The sequence below is a fragment of the Rhinocladiella mackenziei genome (genome assembly GCF_000835555.1).
Source record: "Rhinocladiella mackenziei CBS 650.93 unplaced genomic scaffold supercont1.4, whole genome shotgun sequence".
Taxonomy (NCBI): domain Eukaryota; kingdom Fungi; phylum Ascomycota; class Eurotiomycetes; order Chaetothyriales; family Herpotrichiellaceae; genus Rhinocladiella; species Rhinocladiella mackenziei.
In genome coordinates, this window is record NW_013550601.1 from 3657577 (window position 1) to 3683619 (window position 26043).

The window sequence follows — 26043 nt, forward strand, 5'->3', positions numbered from 1 at the left end:
AGGGGGGGGAATTTCTATGAAGTCAGTCATTCACAAAAAGCCAAACGGGAAGAGATCGCGTGGGCGAGCAGCTTGGGATAGTCTGACGAGCCTCATTACCGCTGGAAGTGGCAATCGATGGCACTAAGATCCTGGTATTTTGCCCCCGGCCCCCCTGACCCTGGAGCGGGTTCTTTAGTCGCTTTTCGTTAAATTTCTAGTGCCGACTTTCCCACGCTTCCAAGGAACAAGGAACGTTGGTTTTTCTCTCTCTTTGATACGAGTACAGATCCTGCTTGCCTACGAAGTAAATATAGGATATGCTCCTCCGCATTGTAGTAGCGGCGTTAATTACTCCGTTATTACCTGACCTAAAATGACCGTCACCCTCTTCGGCCGTTCCGCGCGAGTCACACAGACTACTAGAATTATCTTTTTTTCCCGCATTCGCCCTCTTCCTCCTGCCTATCCCATCTCCCCTACAACCTGCATTGCAGCGCACCGTTCATTCCCTCGGCCTCCACCTATTCGACCACCACGACAGATACTTCTCTCACGGAAACCGTGCTGTGCACACTGAGGTCCCTGGAGCAGACAGCTGGATTGCTTCTGTCTCGTCCTGTCCTTTGTCCGAGTCCCGCGCCTTTCCTGTCAGTTGCTCTGCGAACGTCACCACTGCAGGCTTTCGCGAATTACCACCAACTTTGGCCCTTTCAGCTCTCGCGGGACTTGGACTCAAGTCGCCTATTGTCTGACTGCATAATTTCTCTTCTCTCTCCTCTCAGACCAGACCGTTCCGCAAATCTGCAAACCAGGTTCCGTTTCTGCAAGGCCAACGGCCTGGTTCACGAACCCCCGACGTCCACCACCCGCTCTCCACGCGCTGTACTTCCTTTGCTGCATGAGAACCAATCGAGTTATCCGCTGTGTCAGGTGCTCCAGCATGGCTGTTCTCCGATGCTGCTGAATGTCACGGGGATCAGGGCTGGTCGGTCGCAGAGCGGGATTCCTACACCAGAGAGAGCATAATGAAGCCGTCAAAATACCATAGACAGAGCTGGACTCACTTATTCCTGTCAAACTCGATCTTGAAATAACTTCTCAAAACTTAAAAAAAAAAAAAAAAAAAGTTCACAGAAGAGGTTGAGGCAATGATATCTGCTTCGGCATCGCCCTCCATCAGGGCCTTGCATAACCGCGACGACTCTCCTTCGCCCCGTCCGCGTCCTTTGGCTCGCGTGCCTTCCATTCAACGGGTCAATACCGCCATTCCTCAAACGTTCTCGGTTACTCCAGCCTCCGCCAATAGCACCTCGTCTGTTGCTCTGAGTCCGTATATTCCTTCCATACAGTCGTCACCGCTGGTCTCTCAAACGATTCCTCAGCCTTCCCAGCTGGGGAACCCAGTACCTTTCGAGCTGCCCGAGTCCCTTGTCTCCTCTCATACCGTCACACAGCAAAAGGATGCCTCTACCGGGGCCAAGTCGGTTGGACTTATTCGCAAACTATCTCAAAGTGCCAAAGAGGGTGTTTCTTCCACACGACAAATCCTGCGACGAAAGGCCTCTTCTTCCGCACAGAGTCGCCGGGATGAAAGTACCGGTCCAATAACCAGACGCCGTAGTGACAGCAAAACGGCAGCCGTCAATGGCGCTTCTATCGAATCTCCCTCCTTCGATACTCTGCCAATAGACCTACAATCAGGCTTAGGTCTCTATGACACCGTGAGCCTGTCGAGCGAGCCTGCTACTCTGGTAGACACCCGTCCTGAAGGCCAAGCTCCGTGCGTTCCGGAGCATCTTGTTGGTGGATGTCTCTTGACCAAGATCACCAAGAATAAAAAGCAGGAGAAAATGTTCTTTTTGGATGTCGAAGGTTCACGTGTCTCCTGGAAGGGCGCTGTCACAATGAAAGCTTTTCATATTGATAATATCAAGAGTATTCGAAGTGGTGAGGAGGCGGCCAGTTATCAACAAGAGCTTCGCGGTGAGGCTGTTGACCCTGACCTCTGTTTCACCATCAACTATGCCGCGTCGGATTCATCAAAGTCGGTCAAAACTTTGCATCTGGTTGCTCACAGTCATGCCGACCTCAGGCTGTGGGTTGATACTTTGGAGAGCTTATCCAAGCATCGGGAAGAGTTGATGACCAGTATGGTCGGCTGCACCGAACGCGAGTCGGTCATACGAGCTCATTGGGATAGCGAAATGGCAAAACGACCAGTAAATGTCAAGCTTGATGGTCTTGATTTCCCTGCCATACAGTCTCTATGCCGCAAACTTCATATTCACGTCCCTGAAAAAGAGCTGGAAGAGCATTTCAAAATTGCAGATGTCAACAAATCCGGTATCCTGGAATATGATCAATTCAAAGACTTTCTTAGACGTCTTCGTGAACGAAGTGACATCAAGAAGATCTTCAATGAGTTGAAAGATGCTTCGTCCAATGGTATCGCCAGGGCACAGTTTATTCGATTCCTTGAGCAGGTCCAGGGGATCGATCTCACCAAAATTTCGGAACCTGGTATTTGGCAAGAGAAGATCGATGAGATGGTGGCCACATCGTTTCCAAATGATCCGGACTGTGGCCTCATCGATGCCAACGCCTTTGCTTCGTTCATGTTGTCAAAAGACTGCCATGTCTATTCGAAACCCGAGGAGCCAAGTCCGCATTTTGATCACCCACTCAACGAATACTTTATTTCCAGCTCCCACAATACCTATCTGACGGGTTGGCAAGTAGGAGGAACATCTTCAGCCGAAGCCTACATCACCGCCTTACGCCACGGATGTCGTTGCATTGAAATCGATTGTTGGAACGGTCAAGATGGCAATCCGAGAGTGACGCACGGTCACACAAGAACTACTTCTGTACTCTTTTCTGACTGTATCAACGCTATTCAACGATGCGCTTTCGATGTGACTCCTTACCCGCTAATCATTTCCCTTGAAGTGCATTGTGACGCCGAGCAACAGGCTAAGATGGTCCAAATCATGAAGGACGTGTTTGGAGAGCGACTCCTCCTACACCCTCTGCCCGGTTCCACCACAAAATTACCCTCACCAGAGCAACTCAGACATAAGATCCTCATCAAGGTCAAGTCTACGGAGCTTCATGCGGACTTGGCTGCTGTCCGGGCCGCCCCCCCTGTGAATCGAGATCGCAGTGCGAGTTCTCCCCACAGGAATTTGTCGAATTGGCCTCTTCCAAGTGTCCCCACTGTTACCAGCCCGGCGCTGATAACTCCTCCTGAAACCATTTATTCACCTACTGATCGGTCCGTCACGGCCACCAGTGCAAGTAGTGCCGACGAAGAGAGTGATGTCCCTGCACCGTCACCTTCACCGTCGAATCTAGAAACTCAACGACGATCTCCGAAGCTGAGCAAAGTTGGACCGTATCTCTCCGCACTCGGCGTTTACTTGAAAGGTTATACTCTCCGGGAAGCACGAGATCTTCAATTTCAGCAGTATAATCATATTTTCTCTCTAAACGAAAACCGAGCCATTGAACTCTGTCATTTGGCGGAGGATAAAGCTCTATTCGAGGATCATAATCTCGACCATATGTGCCGAGTCTACCCCAAGAATCTACGATTCCAGTCTTCCAACTTTGATCCAAACACCTTTTGGAGACGAGGGGTTCAGATGGTCGCTTTGAATTGGCAGACATTTGATGCACATATGCAGATGAATCACGCCATGTTTGCTACCGGAACTGATGCATATGGTTATGTCCTCAAACCTGAATACCTCCGGAAGCCTCGAACCAAACACGGGGACTTTGAACACCGAGTCAAGTTGCCGCGGTATAAGATGAGGTTTTCTGTCCAAATCATCTCCGCTCAGCAATTACCTCGAGCAGCCAACATGGGAAAGGACACTCCGTTGAATCCATTCATCGAGGTTCAAATGTTCAGCGCCGAAGACAGAGCACGTGGCATTGCAAATGGCACGGGAGGTAAAGAAACCTACTCGAATGGCTATCACGGTATTGGATCCCCGTATCGTCGACAAACTCAGATTCAATTTGGTAACGGTTACAATCCTCAATTTGGTGAAAACATTGAGCTGTCCCTGGAGACCAAATATCCAGAACTCGTCTTTGTCCGGTTCATTGTGTGCAATTCGGATGATGGCAGGTCTAATGGCAAAGGAGTCAAGCAACTCGCAGCCTTTACAGCAAAACTTGGCAGCCTACAAAAAGGATATCGGCATCTACCTTTGTATAATGGTCATGGCGAGGAATTCATCTTCTCCACTTTATTCTGCAAAATTGTCAAACAGGATCCCAAACTGATGCCTTGGTCTCTGCAAGACGTGAGTGATCGACCTTCAAGACCCAACATGTTTCGAGGAATACTTTCACGTGGATTGTCAGGTGATCGTGGCAGAGAACGGGCATCCAGTGTTGAGGATCAACGGGCAGCTCGGCAGGCAAGGCTGAACCGTGAGATCGAAGAAAAAGTTGCCAAAAAATAAGGCTAAGGTTTGCATATGCATAAGCATAATTGTATCAACGAATGGCGCGGGAGTTTGATTTTGCAAAAAGATACCCAAAAAGCACACATGACTTGATGACACATATTTAGACTCGCTGTCTGGCAACGGACATCTATTCTTTGTGCTAACAACTGGCATTGGGTGGGCTTGTTGCAATTTTTTGGTCTTTTGCCTTTTCTTTCTGTACCATTATATAGATGACAGGGCTGATTGATTGTTGGAATACGACTCTGTCTTGAATTTGTCTGATCTGTGCATGAATTTCTTTTTCCTTTCCGGCCTCTTGCAGTCATCCTCCGGCGATGTCGGAATCAAAGATATTGGTGGATATTTTGCCCGCCACGCCCAAAGAAATTCACCCTTGAATTGGAGGCTTTCGTGTAAAATCCCGCCCACCCAAGTCATACAAAGCATGACCGGAAGTGGGTTGACCTGACCTGATCAGTCGTGCTTATTAGTGTCCACCCCAACGTAGGGCCATCCAATAAGTGACGTGTTCACCGACAACCCAGATCCGATATTCAAACCGGTGTGAAGGAGGTTGCCCGTCTGACAGATGATTTCTCTTCCTTTTCTACTGTGTGTCAGCTTGCGAACATACTCCGGCCGGTGGGGGGAACTTCAGCGGCTTGGCTGCATCAACGGAAGAATTTGGAGCCCTTTTGACCGTATCCACCAAATCACTTCTCTTTCTTCGACCACAAGGCTTTCTTGCGTGGCCGTGTTCATGGTGAACTTCGGAGACATATTGAACAGGATGTTCTTGCTGTCGACCTTTTTCGCATGATGCCTTTGGCCCCCCGGCCAGCCCTAGCTCACTCAACAAGATGCAATTCATCGAGTCATTTGTGAACAACAATCAAGGCTTCCAACTTGATATCGTTGGTAAGTTGAGCTCCCAAACCGCTAAACGAGGCAGACTGCTGAACACAATCACCACCTAGGTTTCCTCGCCATCCTTGGAGAAGGTTCCGTCGAGACAATTGCTCAGGTTGCTACTCTAAGCTATCTGATCTATGTTCCTCGCCTTATCCCTGCGCCTCAGATTTTCATCAGACCTTCCCGACCGGAGAAACTCGAGACCACTGCGGGGGCCAAAGTCATCGGAGTTCATTCTGGCAATACCGGTGAAGATATCCATCATGTTGCTCATGCTTTACATCGAGGAGATAAATTGCCCCCCAATACCGTCAGTTGTGTCCGAGTCAGGGAAAATAACAAACCTCGCCCGTCGATTAAAAGATTCGGTCCGTTGGCTATTCTGGCTTTCATAGGGCTTGCAATGAGTGCTGCCTTGTTGGGACTCTCCATATACTATGAAGATGGGTGAGTGGGGGGAATGCGACCGATTCTTGTGCTCCAGAACTGACCTGTCTAGAATGTCATTGCTGGCAACTGTTCTACTGTCCACCTTGAGTACAGTGACAGGAATTGCCAACAAGTGGACACCAACACCCAATGATCCGAAACCCGATCCTCATTCTCCACCCGGTGATGTTGTCATTAAATATCCCCAAGGTGCCTTTATTGTGGTAAGCTGTGAAGAACGAACTGCTCGATACCTTTACTTCAATCCAAGCGAGCGTTGCATCTATTCTGTCAAAAGCACGGCAGTCTATCGAGGCCTCTCCTTGATTTCGACCCTTCTACTCATGGGTGGAGTTATCTCTTTGGCCAATGCACGAATCGAAACTCAGACGGCATTTGCTGGATCTTATATGTTAATCAACATCTTCTACTGGATTGGGGCTGCTTTACCACCAGCTCATCACTGGGATCTTTCTCGACTCGAAGTGGAACACATTGAGGTTCATGGTGGGACTCCTCCCAGAACCGCGAAGATGGATAATTACAACCCCACTTATACCGAAGCTCTTTGGAAGGCGATTGCAGTCACAGGGACTAGCAACTGGGTGAAGGAAGCCGGATGGGCTCCCAAGACGCCGGCGTGGAATGACTGGCTCAATGAGGCAGAAGAAGCCGCTCTTGGTGAACCCTTAAAGTCTAGCATGAAGATGGTGAATGGAAAAGAGGTTGAAGTTTGGACGATACGCAATTGGGACAGTCGAAATGCCTTGTCTACTCTGCTTCGAACTACAACGGACAGGTTTCAGGCCAAAAAGTGATCGATATATCTGGGACTTTGGTCAACGGAGTCTGTACCCCTCAATGACGAACGAACACACGAATGACGATTGACGATTAACGACATCAAAATATGTATGGAAAGAGGTGAACAGAATAGATAACTGTAAAGATGATTGATGAACTGGCCTACTGGTACCGTAGTCATTGAAACTCCAAAGATATTTTTTGGCCTCTTTCCGGGTGGAAGTTCGCATGCCGCGCCCACCCAACTTCGCATCCATCTTGAGCCAAATCTTGCTTGGCGTGGAAAACCACTTCGCACAAAAGCTTTTTCGTAAATTCACCACTTCGTCGCTTCGATTTCTCTTCGAGGCATTAGGACCACGCGAGAATCAAAACATTCCCTTTATGAGATTGCGAGTCTCTTCTTCCCACCGAACAAGATGTATGAGAGAATCCCTGCATGTTGCTGCGGAGTTGGGGTCTGCAGCGCAAAATGCTGATTCGAGGATTTTACAGACAACCAAGTTGATTGTGACATTGCGAAGTCGGCACCATGCCTTTCACCAAGCTGTAAAGTCACCGCAAACTCTTAATGAGGCGCCGACCATCCACTGACAACGTCGACAGTGTCAAGAATTCCCCCTACTTCTCCAGATACCAGACCAAGTACAAGCGCAGGCGGGCTGGCAAGGTATGGAGACCTTCCAAGTTCTCAGCGCCAAAGACTAACAGTTTCCGGCGTAGACCGATTACTATGCTCGAAAGCGTTTGATCACCCAGGCAAAGAACAAGTACAATGCTCCTAAGTACCGACTCGTCGTTCGTTTCACCAACAGAGACATTATTTGCCAACTGGTCACGGCCGAACTCAATGGAGACAAGGTCTTCTGCGCTGCCTACGCTCATGAGTTGAAGAGATATGGTATCAGCAATGGCCTGACCAACTGGTCTGCTGCCTATGCGACTGGTCTTCTCCTTGCTCGGCGTGCTCTCAAGAAACTCGACTTGGACGAGGATTTCACTGGTGTTGAAGAACCAGATGGTGAATACAAGCTCACTGGGGCCGCCGAGGGTGAGGATGGTGAGGAGCGTCGTCCATTCAAATGCTTCCTCGACGTCGGTCTTCACCGAACTTCCACCGGTGCTCGTGTCTTTGGTGCAATGAAGGGTGCCTCCGATGGTGGTCTCTATATCCCTCACAATGAGAAGCGATTTCCTGGCTACGACCCAGAAACCAAGGAACTCGATGCTGACACTCTCCGAAAATACATCTTCGGTGGTCACGTTGCCGAATACATGGAGACTCTGGCTGACGATGATGAGGAACGCTACAAGTCACAATTCGTCAAATACATTGAGGCCGATATCGAGGCAGACGGCCTTGAGGAGATGTATGCCGAAGCACATGCCGCCATCAGAGAAGATCCCTTCAAGAAGGATGAGGATGAAGGAGACAAGAAGAGCAAAGAGGAATGGAAAGCTGAGGGTAAGAAATACAAGGTTGCAAAGATGTCCAAGGAGGAGAAAGATGCTCGAGTCAAGGAGAAGATTGCTTCTCTTGCTTCTTAGATTATAAGAACCTTGGGGAAAAAGAACATCGTTGGCATGTGTAGATCAGCAGAAAAGAGCACATAGCAGTCAGGCTCCAGGCTCATTCTCTCCGAATCTCTGTGAGTACGAAATCAAAATGAAATGAATTTCGCTGGATAGCTTCGCCCCCAATTTTTCCCTTTCTTTCTTTTTCGTTTTGGGCCTTTGTGCATGAATATGGACAATATCATTGCTGTTTTGTTGTTCTGACATAAGATGCTGACCTGAGACACACTTTACCGTACCTGTGGGTTTACGAAGCAAGCTTTCAGGCACCCTCAGCAATCTTCCCAGGGGCTCACTCTCACTGCGGTAACTAAGGTATCCCAGCTTGTGAGGCTTAGGCCTAGGCTATCGGCTCGTTCGCAAGATGATATAAGCGCTGGAGGGACATGTGTGGCTTGTGAGCTCAATCTTGATCCCTTTCAGTAGTACGATAAATAAACGAGAAACATACGGGACGAATTGAGAAATTTCTCGCAGGCCCAAGTGCAAGACGAGAAACAGCGACATTACGACAAAATGGTTGATCTCCCCCAATTTTGCCGCCTGCTAGCAACGATTCATCGTCCCTGAGAAGAAATTCCTCCTTGTAAAAATGTTTGAAGGCAACGATGACCGCATAAGATATTTATCGAGTCCCACCATCCACCAACCCCAAAGTCAATCTGCGGCCCACTGTCCTCCGCAGCCATTTTTACTGACCCTGGGGAGTTTTCAGAACCACTGCTGCCGCCCCAAGGCCAGACCCAAGCCCATTTATCTATCGGCCATTGGCATTGCCATTCTCAGCCACAATCCTAAACTGTTGCCAGAACCCCGCCGAGGGAAGTTTTTATCATCGCATCAGCTTCAAAAGTTCAAATTGTCATCCCTTCCCCAAATGCCCTCGGATCTTCCTGAATGACAATTTCGCACCAAAAGGGCCTCTTCTGGACTTTAAGGCGCTTGCAGAATCATCTCGAGAACCCATGGCAAGCACTATCGGAGGTGGTCTCGATGTAGACTGGTTGCTACACTCGAGGAAAGGTGCGCTCCCACCTAGGAGGACTCTTCTTATATCTCCTCATCGCCTGGTCACGTCATTCCACAGTGTTAACGAATTCATTAGACCATGCTCAACCCCCCAGTGACCAAAAACCGGTGTCCCAAATCCTCACACAACCTCAAATCCAGCAGACCGAACCTACGCCGCCGCCGTCTCCGGCGAATCCTGCCCTCGCAAAACAATCGCAGAGAGAGCCGCACACAACAGCTTCCCAGCAGAAGCCCATCTCAGCAGTGACCGGCAAGGAATTTGATCTACAAGCTGCTGCACAGAAGATTGTGGGGTCTACTCCACCAAAATCGCCGCAGAATCAACAATCCCGACCTTCATTGTCCCGAGGCCAAAACAGCGACGAGACTAAAAGGGGTCTGAAGCCAAACGGAGGTAATGTCAGGAAGGAGGGAAGACGAAGTTCATGGATTGCAAGTTTCAGTTCCAAGTTTTCCTCTTCGAATTCCCCTCCACCTTCACATAACTCTAGCTTTGATGTCCAGTCCCAGTCAAATGGTATCGCCGCATCTCCTCAGCCTATCCCTAGACACGAATTGACGAATCCATTTAATAAGAAAGAACTCGTCAAAGATGTACAAAAGGAGACCAAAAAGGAAGAAAATAAACCGGCGGTTAACGTTCACACTCCCCCGCGTCGACAGTCGGTGTTAGTTGCTGCGGGAAAAGAGACCAAATTAGACCATCCAGGATTCTTGTCCAGTGCTCTAAGGAGGCTTTCCTCTTCTTCAAATACCACCATGGGAAAGGGCGCTGGTGGGGGGGCAATCTGTCCAAGAAAGGTCATGAATATCGATCACAACCGTGAGCGTATTAAGATCAGCGAATTCGACCAGAACAAGCTGAAAAGAGTGGCATTTTGTGTCGATGTGGAAATCGCTGGATTTGCTTCTCAAGCGGATGAAGATCCTGATCTATACAGCCGGCCTTCTATGCAGGATCCCCAGAAGCCGTCCTTGACTACGTCAGACAAGGGAATTGGAAAGAGGGACTACAAGGATGCGAAATACAAGGGAAAAGGAGAAGGCGCGGCTCTGAAGAATCCTACAGCAGCTACTGAAGAAAAGGAAGAGGCTGAACAACCAAAACACGACACCGGGTCTGAACTTCCTGAAAGTAAGAGGGACAAAAAGCCTCAATCCGAAGAAGTTGCGCCGCGGTCTGAGCCCCAACCTATACCTCCTACACGGAAAAAGGAGAAAAAGAAACGATCAGAGGCCGAACGAAAGGAACGAAGAGAGCGGAAGAGAAGACATGCTGAAGCAAATGGTCTGGTTCCTCTTGAATTGACTCGAGAAGATGACGACTCAGATTCGAGCCCTAGTAGCACCCCTCCGGGTGCGTCAACTCCAAAACGGCCGAGCGACGGTCCTACGACTGATCCATTACGGATTTATAAGCGATGTTGCCAGCTCCGTGAAACGACGGTTCTCAGTCGAATGAAGGAACAAATATCAAAACCATCAGCAACTTTGGCAGAAGCTCCTGGCACTGTTGCAGTGATGGATCTTTCAGGCTTACGAATGCAGCTGCAAGATGTAATTACCTTGGGCGATTGGCTTGCTGTTGTACCTGTTCGAAAACTTATCCTTGACGGTTGTGGCCTGACCGACGAAGCTGTTCGAGTGATTTTGTCCGGACTGGCGTCGTGTAAATCTGCCGAACAGGCTCGACAGAACAGAAAACTGCCTAAAAGGCTATCTGGAAAGAGTGGCATGGAACAAATGGGGGTCATCGAGAAGCTCTCGATGAAAGAAAATCCGGGAATTACTAATCTCGGTTGGAAGTATATCGGTCTTTTCATGCACATGTCACAATCACTGAGGGCCATTGACCTTTCCGGGATACCATTTCCAAAATCCGGTGATTTCTCTCAAACTTTTTCCACAACCAGCTCCGGGAGCAACAACATAATCGACCCATCCTCAAAATTTTCTGATCTAGGAGCTCTGATCGTCCATGCTTTGTCTGTACGATTAGGCGATAAGTTTGAGGAACTCATCCTTGGTGGTTGTGGACTTTCGACGGCCAATATTCGAGAGATTGTGGATTGCGCTATCAAATGCAAGATTCGACGGCTTGGTCTTGCGGACAACAATCTGAATGAAGAAGCCTTGATGTACGTCGTTCGATACATCAAATCTGGTGTTTGTGAAGGACTTGATCTCGGAGGCAACAATTTGCATGGTACTGGACATGTTCTAGCTGACGCGGCCGATGATCAATGTCCACTGTTCGCCATCAGTCTCTCGGATTGCAACTTGACATCCAACGATCTCGGCTCCATTTTGATACCATTTGTGAAACTCACCAATCTCAAGTTTATCGACCTGTCACGTAACAAGGCTTTGTTCACCAGTCAGCCAAACGCGGTGTCGGTTTTCCGAAAATTGCTTCCCAAATTAACTCGTTTGAAACGGATACACCTATCAGATACTGAAATGACACCAGAACACGTCATCGCTCTGGCTGAAATTCTTCCAGACTGTCCTTCGTTGGCACATCTCAGTATTTTGGATAATTATCCTCTCGTTCACGCTATGAATTCGAAAGAAGAAGGTTTCCAAGAAGAAGCCTGTGCATTCTTTGCTTCATTAATGACTGCAGTGAGAGTATCGGAGACTATCATTGCTGTCGAGATTGAAGTTCCTAGTGCCGACAGTAGCGAAGTGGTCAAAGCACTAGCATCACAGGTTGTCGCCTACAGTCTTCGAAATATGGAGCGTACTACACTCGACGAAGTGGGTGTCAAGCCTACTAATTTGGCAGAAAAGGATGCACCGGAAGTCTTACTTCACCTGGTCGGACATATGGAAGGCTACACAGAAAATCATGACAAAGACGAACCGGCTCCAGATGAAGATTATGTGATTGCATCTACAGGAATTGTCAAAGCCCTTGATGTCTGCTTAGGTAGCAAGGACGGCAGCAGTCGAGCACATTCCAGAAATATCAGTCCTGCTGCAAGTGGAACGACAACTCCCAAACAAGGAGGTCTTCGTCAACGGACCATGTCTAAACCTCGTGATGTTAGTTTGGAACTCTGTGAGAGTGCAAGGAAGATCAGGATGAGATTGAGGCCGGCATTGATCAAAGAGGACCGCGCTGGAAATGATGCAAACTATCGTAAGTGGATTACAACACTTTATTTTTATTTTTTTTTTTTTTTTTGGGCTCTTCGATTGATATCTTTGACAGGACGTCTTATATTCCTTGATCAAACCTTGCAACGTATGATTCAACGATTCGAGGACGAATACCCTGAAACCAAAGTTGCATCCACATCACCACCAATAACCAATAGCATACCCTCACCAGATCCCTCCCTTCCTGATCCATCTCTTCTTTCAGGATCAGTAGATTCCGATGGATTGATGAAGATGACTTCTGCGGAAGAGTATTTCCCTGCTGATGCCGAGTCCTCGAAAGATCCTTATGCTCTCAAATTGTCTCGAACTTCTTCAAATACATCTCTTGCGGCCAAGGCTTACACGGACGAAGAAGGCCGTATACTTCGTTTTGGACAAACAATGCGAAGAGAGGTCCTGAAGCCAACTGGAGTGGATGATGCCCTACATGGCACCAGCAGGTACGACGAACCCGAACCTCCTCATCTGGCTGCTCTTCGGGCCAAGTTGGAGGAAGTCCGAGGTGAGGATATCCGAGCCAAGGTGGAAAAAGATGGAGTTGATAATGTTATTCGGGAACTCGGTCTGAATGCTCAAGAACTATTGATGTTACGAGAGCAGGATCCTGAAGGGTTCGAGGCTTTTAGGGATTCTCAATTGGCTGCTCACTTTAATGCCGGTCTAATTGATGTGGATGGATATCGGAAAGAGAAGAGCTGATCCTACTTGGAGGGTCAGGTGGTGCAGTGAGATATATATATATATTGGGATGAATCTGTCATCGTTTAATGACTGAGCCGGGTTCTGAGCGGTTCTTTTTTTGGGTTTTAAACCGATATATTGAATGTCTGTGGAATACCTTTCTAGCGCTTCGAAATGAAAGTTACATAATTCTGCGATGGAACGACGATATCAATACCGGGCATTGCTCCCGTAGCGTTCCTTCAACACATGGCGATTGAAAGGGGAAGATGTAGCTCGGCGCTATGCACTCTGGATATATCTCCCACATTCATCTCTGTACAAACAACGATATTCATCAAACATTAAGGCCCGATGTCTGAACCAATGAAAACTGGTAAGTTCCCCGAGGCTAAAGAGCGGCCCGTTCCGCCCCGGATATTTGTTTCTCCGACTCCGGCGAATCTTCATTTCGCGAGTTGCTAACATTTAAGTCTGAGACGCGAACAGCTGATCGCTTGATTCGATCTTCATTCGTTCCGCTACTCTTCACGCTCTCAACGAACATCTCTACACAAATTGGTCTCTTTCCGTGTTGTCGATTGGGCCCATTAAATCCTCTATCCCGAATACCACCTAAGGCCCATCTTGACAACCTGCAGTTGATGGGAAAGATTGATTTCCCCGATGAAGGGGAGCCGTTCGGGTAGACATGTGAGGAACGACAAGAAGATTCGCCGCTCAAACATAGGTCTTTCCTAAAGACCTGGTAGATGACCGCGACTCGATTCAATTCCTCCGGAAAGTTTGGCAAACACAAGATTCCCTACAAGGGAAACGGCGAGAAAGAGACGGCAGTTTCGTTCGACCCGAGTTCCTCTGAGCCTCGATCGTCCTCCACCACAACGTATTTGAGTCGGTTCGAGTAGAGGACTCTCAAATCTCGCAAGCGCCTTCAAGAAGCGACTTAAGAGCTCAACTTTAGGAAAGCGACCTCAACTTCGGTTGGAAAGAAGCCTTCTGCAGGATTGAAACGGTCGACGAACACACAACCATAAATTTCAGACATTGCAAGACATAATAACATTAAGCAGGATATCTTCAAATCTCAAGCATCCCACAGCGCAGGAACATCAGCCTGAGTCGGTGGGAAGAGCCAATTACACTCCCGCGTCGACTACTCTCATATGCCAAACATCCCTCCCCTTCGAAATTGTCGAGCCCGAGAGCGAAGAAGGAAATTACCCTTCTCTAGCTCGAGTGTTTTCAAATCGACGTCTCGGCCCTTCGATACCTTGCCCCAGACAACTACGAAGAGAAACACAATCCTGCGCTTGATGCAAGCTACATACCAAGAACGTTGAGGAGATACGGGAACAATTCGATTTACCGATTGCGAACCGGATTTCTTAGACTTCGAAGAGCTCGAACGTCAAGGCCATTGAAATTATCTGGGCTAAAAGATACTAGCCGTGACAAATTCTATACTTTCAATCACGTCAACGAAGTTATGGCTACTGGCAACGCTTTTCCGTCCCTTGAACCCTCCGTGGCTGGTGGAAACCGAACCGTTGCCTCTCCTACCACCTCTCATAGTGGGCCAGTCAATGGCAATGGAGTTGGCGCAAGTGCGAATTACGTGGCCCCATTGCCTGTTGGACATCAACAAGATTTGAATTACCTCTTTGCACAGATCCAAGAGCTCGGTGGAATTCTACGAAGCAATCGGGAGAAGGTCAATGATATCACACGGACTGCAGAAGAAGTTGCGGTAAATGACCTGCGGGTTGTTTTCATAATGGTCACATGCTCACTGTTTGCAGAGACGTGCTAATGGATCGCTTAACGAGAATGAAGGCAACCAGGACGGTGATAGTGAGTATAACGACCATCTTTCTAACAACCTCTCTGACCCTTTTCAGAAGCGCGAATGCGTGAACTCGAACTCGAATTGGCTCGGGCAAACCGTCTCATTGATATCTACAAACACGAACAACTTGAGAATACCAACTTGATTGCCACCTACGAAGATGCAATGGGAAGAGCCACCGAGCAAATCCGCAATTATTGCGGAGACATGGAAGCGCGATTTCTCGCGCAGCAACGACACTACAACCAGCTCTTGCAACAGGAAAAAGACGAACATCTTCAGAGTCGAATGGACCGTGATTATTGGCATCAACAGACACTTAAGGTTTCTGAAATGATCCGAAATGCTCTTCGATATCGTACCGAAGAGTGGACGGAGGAATATAGAATTATTTCCGGACTTCAAAGTGAAGTGAGATGTCTTCGGCGATGTTTGGGTATGGAGGCAGAGAAACCAGATGAAGAGACTGGGTACCCCTATCTCAGCCAATTGCCATTGAATGATCAAGCATGAACGGAGATGACATTGGATGTTGTGTGCTGAATGCATACTGCGGAATCGCGGAGTTGGTGAAGCATTTCCCCCGGGGGGAGTATAGTTCAAAAATTGAAAGGGATGGGACAAGTTGATGATCAGTGATCTGTCCATCTATGTAGAGTAACAGAAATAGATGATGGACAATTGTGTTATCCTTGTGCCGGCGAGCTTTGAACCGCATCATTCTCGATGTCTATCTCTCACCGAATATCAAGTATGCCACGCTTCAAGAAGATATTGTCAATCACTATAATGGAGGAGGAGTATTAAAAACCGCTGATCACTTCACTTCGCATTCCTGCCTTTGTCCAAAGAATTCGTTCTTATTTACCCAGTGGCTCGCCGTCAAATGTGTCTATCGCCTGCTCTGCATTGCGCTGTCGAATTCTGCCTTGGAGTAGAGGTCACAAATGGTGAGGTCCACTGTCCAAAAGATGCCGAATCTGGGATTCTTTGCTGTTGGTCTGCCACGATGGAAGGCAAGACTTGTCAGTGCATTTGACGATACAATCAACGCTGAAAGTGGATGAGGAGAATTCCGAGTCGAATGGAACTAGACTCGATTGGGTGGAAGAGACAGTCTGAAGCATCCGAAGTGGATTTTTCGGTGGGGCGGTGCAGGAGGAGGAAGGGCCAGTCTGTGGCCAGCCTGCGTTGACACTTCATTTGCTCAATTCGATGTTTGCTCTTCTTCTTGGTCGCATCTTCGTTGCCTCTATAACTTACAAATCCTTCAACTATCGATGGACATTCCGCATCGTCCTCATCCTTCCAGCAAGCTTCGTGCCGTCCCCTCCATTCTCCCTCCAACTTCACCGTCTCCGTGACTGACCTTGGATACTAGTAGGGTGACGTGCATTGACAGCTCTCGCAACACACATCAAGCCTGTTCTTCAGGCATATACACCACCGCAGACCTTTTGCATGACACATCTCCTGCATGGCCACCAGGTGTCCCGCTTGTTCCCAGATCTCTCGACCTTTTTTTCTCTAATCTTCCTTGACCTTGTCCCAGGCAAACAGAAACCTCTCCGTCTCTCATAACTTTGACCTTGCTCAAATGCTCCATGGTGGATGCGATTCAGCTGTCAAACCTGCTTCCGCGCCCTCACCACAATCACTGTATCTGTCCATACCTGGCTGAATTTGTCCTCCCTTTCCGTTTTGAGGCTTAATCCCCGTTGTTTTTCCTTTGTATCTTCCTGGACTCCCTCCATGCTTCGGACCTGGCTAAGTCCTGACCTATTTCTGATCTGCTCTGATGGCCCTATCACCTCTTTCTTCAGCTCTCTACCCACACGCTAACACTCCGGAACCGATGTTCCATTAACTCTTGATTGTGTTGATTACCCGCTCCGTCCGTCGCGCCACTATCCGAACCCGACTCATGTTGATCGGAGGAGGCGGGGTGGATCACAGCAGCCTGAAATGCAAGATGACTGCTTTTTTTTCTCGACTTGACACTGTCATCTCAAACCTCTACACCCAACTTTCAGCAATCTTCGTGTCTCGCGAAACATATGCCTTTGATGCAGGTGTGTCAGTGCCTACGCGTTGAGGGGATTTCGAATTGCATCAATCACTCAACCTGTCACCACTGACGCCATTTGCGCTCTAGGTACCATGTCGAGCCCGGAGCGCTAGATATTTGATGTTTTTGTCTGCAAAATGTCCTCTTGGTCCAGTGCATATTGGTATTTTGAGAGGCCCTTGCCAGATAGGCTTTGTTTCTTCTTCAAATTGTCTCCCTCCGCCTTGATCATATCCTGGTAAGATCTCTCTGAGTTTTTGAATTCCGATTCCATACCAAACCTTGCGGCACATCTGCCTCAATCGAAGTTACATGATTCAGGCCTATCCTCTCACCGAAAACGCACGAAACCAACAACATATTCACATCCATCATCTGTCAAAATTACCAGAGTACAGCGGTCATTTTCAAAGTCAACAAAGGATCGTCAGAGCCCGTCTATGGGAGCTCGACTCGACGTTTCTGATCTGTTCAATCATCTCTGTACTCATCTGAGGTAAGACGTTCGTCAACATCATGTTGTCCTGTGCTTCTTCATCAACCTGAAGCACTGAGCGCTTGAAGGAATGTACCGGGGGATTTATAAGAGGCTTTGTTGATTCCTCGACTGAACATCCACCCTTGTTTCTTCATCATCTCCATCATGTCTACTGTACCTCAACCCTCACCTACAGTCGTAGAACAGTCTGGATGGTGGCCATCGGAAAGAAGTGCTAAGTCTCGATTCAAAGCCTTCTTCACTCGTGCAAAATCAGAGAAGACAACGAGACAAGTCAATACAGAGTCTCGGAATCAGGTGCTTCATCTTCAATTATGCACTTCATCAACCAATCTTGCGAAACGTTCTCGGAGCCATGCTCGGTCCAATCGAAACCTTCGCATGTCACAACGAAATGTAAGACAAAATGGACCTGGGGATATGACAACTTGGGATCATCCTCCATTGATCCAGGCATATACGCATACGAAATTGCATGATATCTTGGACACTCCTTCCACCTTCACGGATGCTCTGTTCCGAAGCAGTCCACTACGGAGGAACAGCATTTCAAGTGAATCTCCCCCACGACTCAGTCTTGATAACTCAACTTTCGGCGAAGACGGAACACTCAAGCATAAACGGAATTGGTCCGGTGCAAGTACCTGTTCTTTGAGTCAAAAGTTGTTCATCTTGACCAACTCCGGTCATATTTTCCAATACAGTGCTGATGGTCTCATTGACCGTCTACCGGAGAAGATACTTGAACTTGGACCTGAATCCGTGGCTTTCGCCAGCGACGCTATTCCTGGTAAGCACTGGGTTCTACGAATCGCTCATGACGGAGTTTCGGAACAAATGGCGCCTCAAACTCCCAAAAGCGCTTGGTCAAAATTGGCCTTTCGAAGCCCCGAGAGGAAAAAGCTCGTCAATGACCTTCTTCTGGTCTTTGACGATGCGATGGCCTTCCGAACTTGGCTTACGGCTGTTCGAAGAGAGATTGAACTTCTCGGTGGTCTTGAATATCGTCCAGACTCAGGCGATCCTAATGATGATGAACCGCAATATCGACCACGTCCTCCCCTCAAAACTCAGAAGAGTCTTCCAATCCTTCCTCAGTCTACTTTCTCCCCAACCAAACAATCCTGTGAACCTCATTCACCTGTTCTTCTACCACCTATGCCACAATGTACGACTTCTTCGCGCGATATCTCGAGGTCAACAACCGGTTCCTCCATCCACACTCTGAATGATTTGGATCGTCTTCGCGAGCCATCCCTTTCCGACGATCATTCCATCTCTACTGCTCATACCAGCTTCACCAGCTCGACGCATTCAGTGTCTCACACTGTGGAATCTCTCCCAACCGGTGCAGATAGCTACGAGGTTCATCTTCTCCAGAGCACACGGTCGCGGGTATCCACACCCACCCGAGATGACATTGGGGAACTATCCATGTATACGGCCACGCCAAAGAAAGCTCCTACTAGGAATCCGTTCCCTCGACGAACCACCTCGCTGGGAAATCGTTCCGATATTATCGGTCGTGGTGTTTGCGTTCATACCCCTGCCTCCAAGGAGTCAGATCAGTCCACCAGTCTTGAGAGATCGGAACCAAATTCTCGGCCAATTTCCACCATTGCTCCTCTTCCAGAACCTGGTCATATTCGGAAAACGTCTGCTCGTCATCGATATGAACTCCAATGTTTGAATAATCCACCACAAACTCCAACTTCCCCAAGACCTTCTAGCATTCGAAGCACAAGTTCTTTATACAACCAGGATTCTCCGGTCGAAGGGACTCAGAGACGAAGAGTTTCCTATAGCTTATTTCCTAAGACTCCCTCATCTGAGCAGTCCCCACTTTCTCCTCGTGAAATGCCTTCGCCTCTAGCAACAATGCCTGGTCCCTCCTTGGAGGGCATGTGCAATATTTCGGGTACATGTCATTTTCCGGCGGAATTCATCAACGACGACAAGGCTTCTCTTGCTCGTACAAGACCATCTTCCAAAGGTAGCCCACCATCATCCAAGCGACATGGGGAAGTTCCTTCCGTTGACATGGCAAAATCCGAAACGGGTGACAAACCTCAAGGGTCTCCTGCTGTTGCTGAAACTCATCTTCAAATTTGCTGTGGTGGCAGTCCGAATGTCCCTAGAAGAAAGGTCTCCTCAAAAAAGTCACTATCTGCCATTAAGACCACTACATTTGAGTCTTCTGTTTCTACAGGATCTACATCTGCGGTTTCAGTCCCCAAATTGGGCAATCCTCCGCGCAAAAACAGTCATGTCAAAGGACAAAAAAGTATGCCTTCGCTGGTTCACCGTCCGATACCCCCTTCGGGGCCGCCTCCAACAGGGCCTCTTCCCGCTTTGCCCATCGAGGCTGGCCTCCTTTTGAAGAACGATCTCGAATGCCAGAAAAACAAATTGGCATCACTGTCGAGTGATCCCTTGCCAGGGGCCGAGACACAAACGAAGCATGTCAAAGCTGAATCTACCGGACCGTCTTTTCTGTCGAGCAACCCTGTTAAATCTAAGACCGCGAAGGAGACGTCAACAAACCATGCACGAAACCCTTCTTCAGTTTCGTCGGTGGAATCAGTTCGACACGTCACGGCATGGCTAGAATCTCCTCGGGTGGCTGCATTTTCGGCCAAATGCGATACCACACCAAAGCTAAATATCCCTGGACCTCATAGCCCGAAATTTGCTTCGGGCGTTGAGACATTGCTGTCATGAGAAAGGCGTGACGTTTTGCACAGATTTTGATGAGTTCACGACTACAACGAGGATGATCGGGATGGAATAAATTAATAATTGGTGGAAATGGGATGATAATGAAAAAGAACAAAAAGAAAAAAAAAAAAAAGAACGAATGATCTTTGCTAAGAGCAGGATATGATGATACCGGTCCATGGATGTTGATATCATCAATAGAATAAGACATTCAGCACGGTCACACGCTTTTTCTTGACCTCGTCGGTTCCCTTCCCCTTCCCCCGAGGGGTTCAGTTGTTCAGGTTTCATGCGAAAAGTACCCATGTCTACAAAAGCTTCATCTCGCCTTTGTTTTCCCTCTGGCTTTCTCTGAACGACGACCATCTAGCCATCTCGCTTCGCGGAACATAGTGAACCAGTTCCGTCCCCGTCCCTAAGTTCCCGGAATTTGCTGTTCTTGGCTAGAGCTCCGGCGGATTTGTTGCGGAAACATTTCCTGCAGTAGTCAGACGTTTCTCCAACTAGAGCACATTGCACTCGACGCTTGGGTACAGCAAAATCTCGAGGACCTGGCGAAAGTCTTGCGGAAGGCTTTTCGGAAGCGCGAGCAGAGGCCGCTAGAGAACGAGACCAGCGGTGAGAGCGAGATTATTACGTTATTTTACGAAGGACTTGTCCTATTTTGAAGAGGTCTAGGGGACGAGGGTCTTTACAAGCCTTGGCGTCGCCACGTATCACAGTTAAATTGGCGTATTGCACGTGACTCTGTCACGTGATACAATGTGACGGCCAATGTGATTGGTGGTTACGCCAAGGGTTATATATTGGTTTGAATTCGGGCACTCTCTACCGCTACATAGCACCTAACCAGCAGCTCTTCCTGGCACCTACACTCGTCGTCCGCTTGTGCATCACTTCATCCCGGTCCGAACTTCTTCATCTTCGATTCTTCTAGCACATTCCCCACTCAGCCTATCGGTCCCTACATTCTTCGAAGAGCGGATATCGCGACGTTTGCTTATCTTTTCTTTGGGGCAATGGTTTCTCAAGATAAAGCCTGTCAAGCCTGTCAAGCCTGTCGACCTTGCCGGTATCTCTCTCTACTCCGGGACTTCTTCAAGTATCAATTTGTAACGAGCGATTTAGGAGGCTGAAGAGAAAATGCACGCGCGAACTGCCATCATGCTCTTTGGTGAGGCTTTTCCAACCTGATTCGTGTACCCGTTCAACTGACACCGATCAGTGCGTCCGGTTGAGCAAGCCTTGCGGCTATCCCCTCAAACAGCACCCGGAACCATATGAAGATACGGATTTTCTCCTGTAGAAGATTCAACAACTGGAATGTCAACTTAAACATGAAAGGTCCGCCATCGATCCCTTTGCTACGTCAGGGTCGAATCCCCGTCCGGAAGGCTTCCGGCCGCTCGACTTTGGCGCACGGGACAATTCTACCCAAGTGGATGCTCATCCCAAATTCCCTTCCGCTGTCATTTTGGGCGCGGAGGATTTCGCGCCCTTAAGACGTGGTGTTCTTGATCTCCGTGGACAGACCCCGAAAATTGTTCTGGACGCCCTTGAAATTGAAGATGGAATCCAACAACTTTGTGACACCTACTTCGTAAGCATTCACAGGTGGCTTCCGATACTCAGCAAGAAACGCCTCACACAAAACCTACATGATTCTCCGATAGAAGTCAACCCCGTCGTTGCCTTGCTCTTGATATGCATGAAAGCGGTCATGCAGCGTCCTGAAGGCGATAATCTTCAAACACCACTCTATCGGATTGCCAAAGACTTTCTTTCGTACACGGAGGACTCTGGGTCAATATCCCTCCCAATTTTGCAGGCAGCTATCCTGGTTTCGGTCTATGAGATATCACACGGCATTCATCCCGCTGGCTTTCTGAGTGTCAGCCACACTTGTCAACTTGGGACCATCATGGGACTTCATAACCGACAGCACGCCATGCGACTTTTTAAAGAATCTGATACGTGGACTTTACGTGAGGAGGAACGGAGAACTTGGTGGGCGGTTCTACTTCTCGATCGGTGAGTAGAGTCGGGATCGAACGTTCTTTCACTGACAGATTCAGATACGTTCACTCGGGGACCAATGGGTTTCCCTTGTTCACATGCGAACCACTTCAAAGTGACCTGCTGCCATGTGATGCTGAAAGTTGGGATGAAGGTCTCATAGGATCGAATGAACCTCTCTATGCTTCTAACCCCGTTGCATCAGTCCCCGGAGACCAGTTTGCCACAGTCTGTCGAGCAGCCCATATCCTAGGACGTGTCCTTCGGCATAGAGATGACTATATACTGGGGGTTTCCGACAAACTTTTGGAGGCTGGTCAGCTTCACAGAGCTCTACTCTCTTTCGAGGCAAGTTTCATTGATCACACACCTACCGATGGATCCAAGCAAAGTCATCTCTCTCGCGCCATCTGTTACAGTGCTCGACTTATCCTTTTCGGAATTTACGCGTGTAACGAGCGATATGGTGATTACAGATTGGGTCAGGAGACCGACATGCAGAAGACTGCACTTGGAGGACTGGCAACCGTGACGCTCGCCGTCTCTAAAATGGCGCAACAACTTCAACATGACATATCTGTGAACCTGGAGGCCGTCAGCCCTTTATCGCTTCATTGTATATATCTGGCTCTCGGCGAGTGTGCCTGGTTCGTTCGAGAGGACAGAAGTGATGAAATGAAAGAGGCAATGGATCTTCTTTTGTATGTTTTGAGATCTGTAGGACCGAGATGGAGAGTATGCGGTAAGTATCTGATCCGGGGGTGTGGACTTTGACTGATATCTAGCAGATGAATATCTCAGACTTTTTGAAGCCGGGGATGGATCCGATTGATTCGCTCCCCATCCTTAGTCCCGCAGGACTGGACCCCAATCTTGTTTCTTGATCCACTCCTGAACAGTACCCAGCTGCACTTGAACGTCGAGCTACAATAGTCAATATTGAAACTCCACCGATTCGAGGTCGAACTTACGTCTTTGGGGTGAATAACAGAAGAATCATCTCTCGCTTCATAACCAAATTCGACAGCATACAACATTGTATCCGATAACTCCTCCCTCAGTTCTTCTGGTACCGCTTCCCATGGATCATCGGCGGGGAGAGCGACAGTCTTTGCTCGGACTCCTAACGTCTCTGACCAGACGTGATAAAATTCATCCAACGTCATCCACTCGCGGTATGCAATGAGATTCTTGCCGGGTTCCGTTGCGAGAAGAGCTTTGGTAAGTGGGCCAGTATCTTCCTCCGCCGCGATCAAAGGGAGTTTCACGTCTGGCCGCATTTTACTGGCAAAGACGTACACTCCGTTTTCATCCTCTCTTTGTCAGTCACGTACCGATACAGCGTGATCGAATTCATTTACCTTGGTGGGCTTCAAAAATGAGAAGGTCCAGATATTCGACAGATAGTATCCGATTTGAATGATACTAGTCTTTTTCCACAGTTCTGGATACTTCAAACGGCCATACTCAACTGCTTCTGCCTTACTGTCGAGATGGTAGACGTGGCTGTACTTGCCACCGGACCATTTCTTCGCGTACGAAAGACTCGAAAAGATCATTCTCTGGAGACCGTCGGTTTTGGCTGCCGCATCGAATACATTCTTACCTTGTTCGAGCTCGTGTTCATATGACCAAACGTTCATTGCTTGACCTGGGGCCCGCTTCGTTTGATTTGCTGGATCCTTATATGCTGCCCAGAAGTCCGTCACGCTGAAGATAGCATATGCGCCTTTGAAAGCCGTCATCAAGGACGATGGATCATCGAGGTTGGCCGATATTACTTTGACTCCTTTGGATTTGAGAATCTCAGCTTTCGAACTGTTTACGTTGCGGGTGATGCCGCGAATTGTCCATTCCGGATCATTTTGAAAAGTATTGATAATGGATCCGCCCTGAGTGCCCGTGGCACCGAGAACTACCAAGAGTTTGGGAGACATCTTGGTATTGAAACTGGTCTGAGATGAAGAACTTTTGGAATGTTTGTGTCGAGACGACTGCTTCGAAAGATCCCCCCTTTATATCTCCGCAGCCAACTTTACCTTTTCGTTTGTTGATTGCTAAGCACGCTTTGTCCTCGCATTCTGTTCAACCTCATACCAAATTTCTGCCTCAAAGTTGTTCGCGTCTAATACGCTGCATCAAGTGAAAAGTGGAGGCATGCGGAACAATTGTATAGCTGGTTTCAGAAAGTCGGAAGGGCCAGAAAGGTCCTAAAATGCAACATTACCAAGCTTATTCGCGGCAAATCCGGCATGGAGGGTGGATACTCTTCTCTGGTCAATGATCATCATGAGCGGACTGAGCGGACCAGTCCGTCGCTGTCCGCTCCCAAATAAGCTTGGGTATTTCCGTGCCCAAACAACCCAGAGGACTGTAGATTTCCTCACCTACTCAGACTCGCAGTACATGCAGACACGGAGATAGGACAACAAGCTTTTTTTCTGTCTGGAAGTTACACAAATCCCTTCCGCCTTTCTGCGCTCCTGTACATTCAATGAGGAAAGTGCTACTACGATACATGCGCTCAGACGCAAAATATGCTTTTGGGGAGCGTCGACAGCGGGGAAATAACATTTGATAAACCAGAATTTTAACGTGTTAAAAGAGACATGGACATCATCAATGCGGGTCAATGGTGTTGCGGTGGCCTCCAATGCGATTTAAGTGAGAGAATCTGCTGCTCAAGAATGCAAGAGTGCCAAAAAGCTGAAGCATTCGACTTTCTTCAACACTCGCCAAAATTTATCTTCCCAATCGATACCTTCAAGCTCCTCACCGATGCCTGATCCTTTTGCTCCCTACCTCGCTCAACACGCCAACCCCTCTGGTCCGGGTGACCACCGTCCTACAGCTCTCCAAATTATTAAAGATGACGATGCCTGGCTTGACAAAGTCGCTCTTGTCACTGGCGGCACCTCAGGAATTGGTATTGAGACTGTGAGGGCACTCCATGCCACCGGTGCCAATACCTTCTTCACAGCACGGGATGAGAAAAAGGCTGATGCCGTAATCAAGGATGTCAAATCCACAAGCCCTGGGAAGGGATCTGTCCAAGTCATCAAGATGAGTATGGATTCCTTGGAGTCAGTCAAAGCCGCGGCCAAAAAGTTCTTGGGAGAGAGTGGAGGGAAGTTGAATATCTTAGTCAATAATGCAGGTAAGCATTGGTTGTGTGTATTTGCTCCAAAGGGAACGTCACAGCTAACTAGATATGCGTCAAGGCATCATGGCAACTCCCGAGAGTAAAACCGTCGATGGGTTCGAAAGACAATTCGGAGTCAATCACCTCGCACACTTTGCTCTAACAGGACTGCTTCTCCCGGCTCTTATCTCCAGCAGTAGACCCGATTTTAATTCCCGGGTTGTCAGCGTCTCGTCTTCATCTCATCGGTACAGTGGCATTCACTGGGACAATGTCAACTTGATGGGCTGTTACGACCCATACGTGGCGTATGGCCAATCCAAGACCGCCAATATCTGGAAGGCCAACTACATTGACCGGGTCTATGGTCCCAAAGGAGTCCATGCACTCAGTCTACATCCCGGAGGCATCTGGACTGGATTGCAGCAGTATGCGAGACCAGAGCAATTGGCTCAGTGGAAGGCAGATCCAGAGGTCACTGGGGTGATGAAGAGTCCGGAGCAGGGCGCCGCGACGTCTATCTGGGCCGCTGTAGCCCCAGTTTGGGAAGGGAAAGGTGGAAAATATCTGGCGGATTGTCGAATTGCACCGCCCGCGAAGAATCTGACTTCCACAATGGATGATGGCGTGGGACCTAGTGCGTATCATAGGGAAGGAGAGGATCGATTATGGGAGTTGAGCCAAAAAACTGACCGGTGTCAA

At 48.5% G+C, this 26043-nt stretch overlaps 9 protein-coding genes across 9 annotated transcripts; 8 read left to right on the forward strand and 1 right to left on the reverse strand.

Moving 5' to 3' along the window:
* Nucleotides 1-1130: 1130 nt before the first annotated feature.
* On the forward strand, nt 1131-4460 carry Z518_06426 (uncharacterized protein; the record flags this gene model as incomplete). The annotated part of the gene is made up of 1 exon (XM_013417236.1): nt 1131-4460. The coding sequence occupies one exon, from the start codon at nt 1131-1133 to the stop codon at nt 4458-4460; it is 3330 nt and encodes a 1109-aa protein (XP_013272690.1).
* Nucleotides 4461-5308: 848 nt separating this feature from the next.
* Nucleotides 5309-6607, forward strand: Z518_06427 (uncharacterized protein; the record flags this gene model as incomplete). Its single annotated transcript, XM_013417237.1, has 3 exons — nt 5309-5366; nt 5426-5807; nt 5860-6607. The coding sequence occupies 3 exons, from the start codon at nt 5309-5311 to the stop codon at nt 6605-6607; spliced, it is 1188 nt and encodes a 395-aa protein (XP_013272691.1).
* A 518-nt stretch (nt 6608-7125) lies between these two features.
* Z518_06428 (60S ribosomal protein L5) lies at nt 7126-8141 on the forward strand (the record flags this gene model as incomplete). The annotated part of the gene is made up of 3 exons (XM_013417238.1): nt 7126-7142; nt 7200-7263; nt 7317-8141. The coding sequence occupies 3 exons, from the start codon at nt 7126-7128 to the stop codon at nt 8139-8141; spliced, it is 906 nt and encodes a 301-aa protein (XP_013272692.1).
* A 992-nt stretch (nt 8142-9133) lies between these two features.
* Nucleotides 9134-13067, forward strand: Z518_06429 (uncharacterized protein; the record flags this gene model as incomplete). Its single annotated transcript, XM_013417239.1, has 3 exons — nt 9134-9191; nt 9274-12345; nt 12418-13067. 3 exons carry the CDS (start codon nt 9134-9136, stop codon nt 13065-13067), a joined length of 3780 nt encoding a protein of 1259 aa, XP_013272693.1.
* A 1471-nt stretch (nt 13068-14538) lies between these two features.
* Z518_06430 (uncharacterized protein) lies at nt 14539-15411 on the forward strand (the record flags this gene model as incomplete). The annotated part of the gene is made up of 3 exons (XM_013417240.1): nt 14539-14799; nt 14852-14897; nt 14951-15411. 3 exons carry the CDS (start codon nt 14539-14541, stop codon nt 15409-15411), a joined length of 768 nt encoding a protein of 255 aa, XP_013272694.1.
* Nucleotides 15412-17609: 2198 nt separating this feature from the next.
* Nucleotides 17610-20186, forward strand: Z518_06431 (uncharacterized protein; the record flags this gene model as incomplete). The annotated part of the gene is made up of 1 exon (XM_013417241.1): nt 17610-20186. The coding sequence occupies one exon, from the start codon at nt 17610-17612 to the stop codon at nt 20184-20186; it is 2577 nt and encodes an 858-aa protein (XP_013272695.1).
* A 1277-nt stretch (nt 20187-21463) lies between these two features.
* On the forward strand, nt 21464-23031 carry Z518_06432 (uncharacterized protein; the record flags this gene model as incomplete). The annotated part of the gene is made up of 4 exons (XM_013417242.1): nt 21464-21527; nt 21578-22214; nt 22259-22941; nt 22985-23031. The coding sequence occupies 4 exons, from the start codon at nt 21464-21466 to the stop codon at nt 23029-23031; spliced, it is 1431 nt and encodes a 476-aa protein (XP_013272696.1).
* Nucleotides 23032-23045: 14 nt separating this feature from the next.
* Nucleotides 23046-24136, reverse strand: Z518_06433 (uncharacterized protein; the record flags this gene model as incomplete). Its single annotated transcript, XM_013417243.1, has 3 exons — nt 23046-23123; nt 23171-23512; nt 23561-24136. 3 exons carry the CDS (start codon nt 24134-24136, stop codon nt 23046-23048), a joined length of 996 nt encoding a protein of 331 aa, XP_013272697.1.
* An 841-nt stretch (nt 24137-24977) lies between these two features.
* Nucleotides 24978-25991, forward strand: Z518_06434 (uncharacterized protein; the record flags this gene model as incomplete). The annotated part of the gene is made up of 3 exons (XM_013417244.1): nt 24978-25356; nt 25421-25872; nt 25980-25991. The coding sequence occupies 3 exons, from the start codon at nt 24978-24980 to the stop codon at nt 25989-25991; spliced, it is 843 nt and encodes a 280-aa protein (XP_013272698.1).
* Nucleotides 25992-26043: the final 52 nt, after the last annotated feature.